A 6,509-nucleotide genomic window follows, 5' to 3' on the forward strand; every position below is an offset into this window, starting at 1 on the left:
GCACGTCTCTTCAAGATGGAATCAATTTTAGGGGTTCTGGCAGCAATAACCAATTTCCTCACTTTTCCAGTCAGTCTGCAAGAGGGACATGCTGGAAATCTATCTCTTATTGCCAGCTGCAGCGTGTGCACAACACAGCGCATGTGATGAATAGGAAAGTGTTTTGAAGCAGCTTCAACAAGATCATCTATTTCTGCAGTATAATTTTGCGGTTCTTCTGTTGTAATATCTGATTGTTCCTCAGTTACATGAACAGCACTGTGGTCTTCCATCAAACATACTGAATCCTAAATTGTCTTCTAGCTGTTGTTCATTACTCATTCATCAGTGTAATTGTACTTATCATGTTTGAAGAATTGTCCGTTACAATAGCAAGAACCTGTTCTTTTTTGAGTTCGTAATCTTGCAGGACTTTTTCCACTAAGGCCTGTAGAAACTGGCTGCTGTGATGAGCTTTAGTATCTTTTACTGCCAGCGTGTTGGTAACAATTTCTTTGTTGTCACAAACATATCGAACATTGATGGCAAAATAGTTCACTCTGTGACGTGTGCAGGCATTTATTTTAAGAAACATGAAGCGTCTTTTCAGAGTCTTTTTAAGATCTTCCTTTTGTTTAAGGGCTTCTTCAATCACTAATTTTCTAATACTTTCTCTTTCCAGAGAAACACCAATGGATGGATAGAGCAGATTTCTAATCTGCTTTTTCTACTGAAAACATTATCTATGAGCTCAAAAACCTTTCAGGTGATGCGGTTTTTTAAAAAGCTGATCTGCTTTTGCAGCTGAAAACCGTATCCTCAAAAAACGCAGCAAAAACGTTGTGTGTGAATGTAACCTTAGATCAGGAATAGAACAGTCATTTATAGGACATTCCGTAACTTTCCCAAATTCCTATGAAAAAATATTCAGCACATTCTGCATTGAACTACTGTACCCAATTTATTATATATTTTATACTGACTCCGACTCCATCAAAATGAGCACCGACTCAGACTCCACAGCCCTGCTTACATATCTATTATAGTTTATTTTTGATCTATAGTTTAAGGCTTGCACTACAGATAAAAAGTAAATTCTATATTTTTATTTCACTTTCCGGCTATGTGCACATGCTGCGGATTGGTCTGCGGATTTTTTATCTACGGAACCGCAGGTAAAGTGACCTGCGGTTTTACCTGCGGATTGGCCTGCGGTTTATCATCTCTACAATGGAGGAGATGGTAAACCGCAGCAGAATCCGCAGAAAAGAATTGACGTCAATTCTTTCTGCGGTTTCAAAACCACAGCTTTTCCGCAGTTAAAAATCCGCAGCATGTGCACAGCAGAATGTAACCTGCTACTGTACACTGTCTGCAGAACTGCTGCAGATCTGCTGCAGCCAAAACCGCAGCGGAACCGCAGCAAAAACTGCAGCGTGTGCACATAGCCTTCAGCTGCCTATTTGGCTGATTGGTAATGTAAGAATGACTCTGGATAACTTGTTGTTTTCTCCGTAGATTTTTGGCATTTACCTGGCTCGGACCCTCATGTCTGACATTGAAGCAGTAAAGGCCGGATTCCGATTTTAAGGTCCCACCTGCTGTCCTGGAAGCCTTCAGAGTACCTCTATACGACTCCTGTAAACGTATATTATCCACTGGAGACTCTGAGCCAACACCCATGTGGTCCTGCATTATAGAAGCGAAGGCTGGGAACCCTGAGAGAAGCCCCTTTATGGACATCATTGGAGCGTGATGGGTGTATGCTAGCCCTGATCTCTCCCTAGAACTCCCCCTCTTTCCTGCGGCGTGAAGCACTCCTGCCATCGGGGGCCCTTACCTGAATGTATCTTGATGTGAGGACATTGCTCTGCAGGACACATGGGATTAGCTCTGGTTTGTACATTGACTGTGATATGTTGTTGGACCATAACCACTGTCACATTTGGGTGACCTCTACAACCTTAACGCCAAGCCCGGTCCCCAGTGTGTGTCTATGCTCTATTAAGTACATTTCTTCTTACTTTTCCCTTCCTCCTCTGCTATGTCTCTTTCTTTAGTAATGGCTGCACCTTGCTGTAAGATACCAAAACACCATTTCAAGACGTTATTTCATTTTTTAACCTTGTAAATATTTTAAAGAGGTTGTCCTCTACTTGGTAAACCCTTCTATTCCGCCGGCGGCACTTGCTTGGCGTTATGACACACGAGCGCTGCGCCTGACCAGCGGCCGCTGAGGAGTTTAGTGCTCACGTGACCTAACAGTGATGCCGGAGCGCTTGCTGACTGTCAACATGGCTGGAATGGTGATGGTATGGAAGCTGAATTATAAGGTTTTTTTTTTTTCTATGAGAGTTTTAAGGGGTTGTTGAAAGAGTGGACGACCCCTTTAATGTGTGGTCTGTATATTTCAAACAATAACACGTTTCGTACATGCAAGCTAAATGTTGTGTTCTAGATTAGGTATGTCGTTGTGAAAAAAGACACATTGCATTTTGAGAAAGCATGGCACATTTGCATGATAATTGGCTTTGGATTAGAGAATTGTTAGGTTTTGTGCATTATCGTTTACAGTCACAAAAAAACACTCCAAAAAGTGAACTGTTCTTCTGTGTTACCAGGCCTGACCCTACTTTAAAAGGGTGGTAGAAACAGGACTGCTTTCTTTAAAAAGACAGAAACAATACAGTGCCACCCCTGTCCACAGGTTGTGTGTGGTATTGCAGCTCAGCACCCTTTACATTAGTAGGGCCAAGCTGCAGAACCAAACACAACTCCTAAGTAGGTGCGGTGCCTCTGTGAAAGGACAGTCACTACTTTTTTTTTTTTTGTAATTATTGTGATGGATGAAACCTGAATATAAAAAAACTTTGCCAATGGTCCTTAATTAAAAAAGAAAAATCCCCTTCCTGTACACCCCTATGGTTCACCCCTCCTGTTCAGCTTGCATGCTGCTACTGCTTCTGCTGTAATCAATTGGAGCACGCCACTGCCATCTTGTGGTTTCTGTAAATAATACAACATATGAAAATGTTTAACTGGATTGTCTTGTACAAAAATGTGTTTTGCATAGAAACTGAATATTTTAAAATATTTTTTTTCTATGTAAATGCTTCGATATGTTTACATTTCTTCTTTTTTTAGTTTGTATTACTAGAACATGTTTAGTAACGTTATTTGGTATGGTCAATATTTCATTTTTGCTTTTTCCCCAAATTTCAGCAATTTCTTAAAAAAAAAAAAAAAAAAAAAAAAAGCCAAGAAAAAAACACCTTAAGAACCTGTTGACAATGTTGGGTATCATTAGCTTTGTGGACTTTGTTACTTTACGCAAGTGAAATGAATTTACAGCTGGGCTTTATCATCATGAGCACTTTATAGTGCAGTCTAGAGAATTTCACAAAAAGTCCCTTCGTTCTTGTCCTTCGCTGATGACATTGCATCTCCACATACCAGCCAGGAACGTGCATGACTGGTAGGCCACAAACTCCCATCAAATCTGTATTTGTTCCTCAGCAGAGTGCACCGCTTTGAGATTTTTGGGTATTGGGGGAGATTTATAAAACCCTAAAAGGAAAAACTGTTTTCCATAGCAACCAATCATAGTGCAGCTTTTGTTTTGTATCTTTCTCTTGAAAATGAAAGCCGTGCTGTGATTGGTTTCCATGGGCTGCATTTTAGACCGTTTCATAAATCTAGTCCATGCATGAAATAATGGGCATGAAATGGGTGAAATATATATGTATAGATCTGATCTTTTAATCCTCAAATGCAAACTGTTGAGGATCATCAGAGCATTAAATTCCTGCAGTGATCACATTCCATTACTTATATCTATCACTGCTGCAGCCAATCACTTGCTCTACCAGTCATGCGCCATATTTCCAGCTTTACTGTTGTGGCCAGTCACTACCTGTAGAGGGCGGAAGAATTATGTATGACCCGTGATTGCTGAAGGAAGTAAGCGTTGTGGGTCACCAGAGCTGACCTAGAGGTAAGTGTAGGATACTCTATTTAACCCTTCCCAACATGTGACCTACATCTGCCTGTAACAGCATTAACTGGAGCGATCTCCAACTGCTGCTGTTCAGCCATTTACATGCTGCAGTCAATCACTGAGCGCGGCATATAAATGGTGCAATTACTGGCGCACTGACTGATATCCAGATCCTCCTATAAAGACTGGGTCCATGACCGGGCTTCATGGCAGAACGTCAGTTTGACTGTATACTACAATGCACAATACTGTTGTGTTGCAGTATATGGAGCAAGCAATCAAACAATTGCAGGATCAGAGGCCCTAAGGGGGCGAAAGTCCAAAATGTTTTCTTTCAATTATAGAAAGAGATAAAATTTGCATTATCCTTATTTTCCACGTTTTAAATAAAAGAAAAATGTTTAGTTTGGCCACTTCCATAAAAGTCCTCTCTATCAAATTATAACGTTAACCCAACAGTAAGCTCCATACAGAGAAACAAATCGAAATGCAATTACATGCAATCAATATATTGTATGCACCCAAAATGAGATTTATATTTAGAAATTGCAGGTTTTTTTTGTTTCACCTCACTTATTTTATGATATCCTTAAAAAAGTTTAAAAAAAAGTCATTCAAATCTACAAAAAAAAAGTCATCTTATGGTTATGTCAATGGAGGAGGCATAAAAACATTATATTATGGCTCTTGGAACAAGGGATGACAAAATGAAAGCGAAAATCAAATTGTGGCAGGAAGGGGTCAACCAATTCCTCGCACTTTTTTTCTAGTATTTATCAATGCATCTAATTTGGTGTTACTACCACCCACCCTCAGACAGACGGTTTCCCTCACCTGATACTTTACTTTCCAGCCGCCTTTGCGATCACAGTACACTATCAACAGCATTGTGATTGGGCTTAAGTTTTGCTCCCGCCTAAAAATCGGCCACTTTTTTTGCTTTGCATTATTTAATGAAGAGCTAGAGAGCCGCAGCATGGTGACCACTGTGCTGTAGATTACATGGACAAATGTTTAAACCCGTCTTAAAGGGGTTTTCCAATTTGAGTAGTCTTGTCCCCTAGCCACAGTTTAAAAAAAATAAAGACCGCGCTTTCCTTGCACTCCCGGGTCTAGGGCGGAGTTTCTGCCACACTTGCCGGTATGTGTCGGTGTTAGAGCTGATCTCACATCGCCAGCACTGCAGCCAATAACTGAGCTCAGCGGCTCTTCCCCAGGTGATGGCCGTGGCCTAGGAGCTCACTGATTGGATGCAGCGCTGACTAAGTGATGTCTGCCCCTCAGACAACTGCAGATCTTTTGAAGAGCGGTGGATGCTCTGCTTTGAACTTGGAGAGGGTGATTAAAGTACTTATTTTTGTTTTTAAAGCAAAATGCTGTGGACATGGGTTTTCCAAAATTTTGAATTGAAAAGGTGCCATTTGTTTTGCCAAATGTCTGCAGCATATACTTAATGTGTGCACTTACCCTTGCTCTTCCCATTGGCGAGTGCTGTGATTGGCACATGTGCTGCCGATATTGGGGAGAACGCTTCTTCTGACCATTTCACTGTTCTTATTTCCGCGGAGACCAATATTGAAAGTAATCATTCTGCCAGTTCATTGTACGGACCTGTACGTTTATCTGCTGTGTATATATAGACGTTGTGACGGCTCATTTCTGAGGCCTAGTGAATTTTACTTTACCTCTTTTTAACCCACTCAACACTTACTGTATTGTATAAATTCAGAAAAAAAGGCCTTTTCAATCGGATGCTGCATTTCCGAAGTTTCATCCCCTCCCCCGACTTCTAATACGGCTCCATAAAGAGTTGAGCCCTTCATGTAGTTATGGACCACTCTGCTTACATCTACCAGTAATTAGGCTTTAGATTTGTTAATGGAGTAGAAATCATGTTATTAAGATTCAGTACGAGATAAGCGAAGGGTCTGTAAATAATTTCTTACTGCGTGTAGACGTGGAATCATGTAAATACATTGTGTGACTATGAAGATCTCTATAAAGTGCTTTCAAAGCAGTTTCCCCTCTGTCCAACCTTCTGTCACACTTCTTGTATGCTTACAGATCACGATTGTCTGTGTTTTCATGTGTTATCTGTTATCGTTACCACTATAAGAGGACGTATGATGGCTATAGAAAACTATTTTTAAATAAACTTGTGTTTTTTTTAACGTATTCTTGTTTGTCGTAGTTTTTACTCTTTCATTGTGGTATTGCTGCAGGTTCTGCACTCAGTGGAATTGCACTGGTAATATAGCTTTAAGAAGCAGTAGTGGTCCATCACACTGACTGAATCTAGATAATACCCTCCTAGTAACACACTGGATCTCATTTGACCTTCTGAACGGCAGCAGTTCATTGGGGCATCAATTCCACAATTGTCTGGCCAAGGCTAGAGGAAAGATTCGCACTATTGCCACAAACCCGATGGAGAAACCATCAGCCAGTACTACTTCATCCCAGAGATGCTCTATAGGAATAAGGGGACAGGGAAACAGAAACTTGATGCTGTGTTTCTGTACAAAAATCAAGG

General features: G+C 40.7%; 1 protein-coding gene across 1 annotated transcript in view; it reads left to right on the forward strand.

Annotated features, from left to right (window-relative positions):
• TSPAN14 (tetraspanin 14) overlaps nt 1-6,151 on the forward strand; it is a 67,797-nt gene extending 61,646 nt beyond the window's left edge. Inside the window, exon 9 of the mRNA XM_073574811.1 lies at nt 1,498-6,151. Coding sequence (XP_073430912.1) covers nt 1,498-1,569 — 72 coding nt within the window. The 3' untranslated portion in view covers nt 1,570-6,151. The remainder of the gene's footprint in view (nt 1-1,497) is intronic.
• Nucleotides 6,152-6,509: the final 358 nt, after the last annotated feature.

The sequence above is a fragment of the Dendrobates tinctorius genome, unplaced genomic scaffold (genome assembly GCF_039654945.1).
Source record: "Dendrobates tinctorius isolate UK_male_01 unplaced genomic scaffold, ASM3965494v1 ptg000040l, whole genome shotgun sequence".
NCBI classification, from domain to species: Eukaryota; Metazoa; Chordata; class Amphibia; order Anura; family Dendrobatidae; genus Dendrobates; species Dendrobates tinctorius.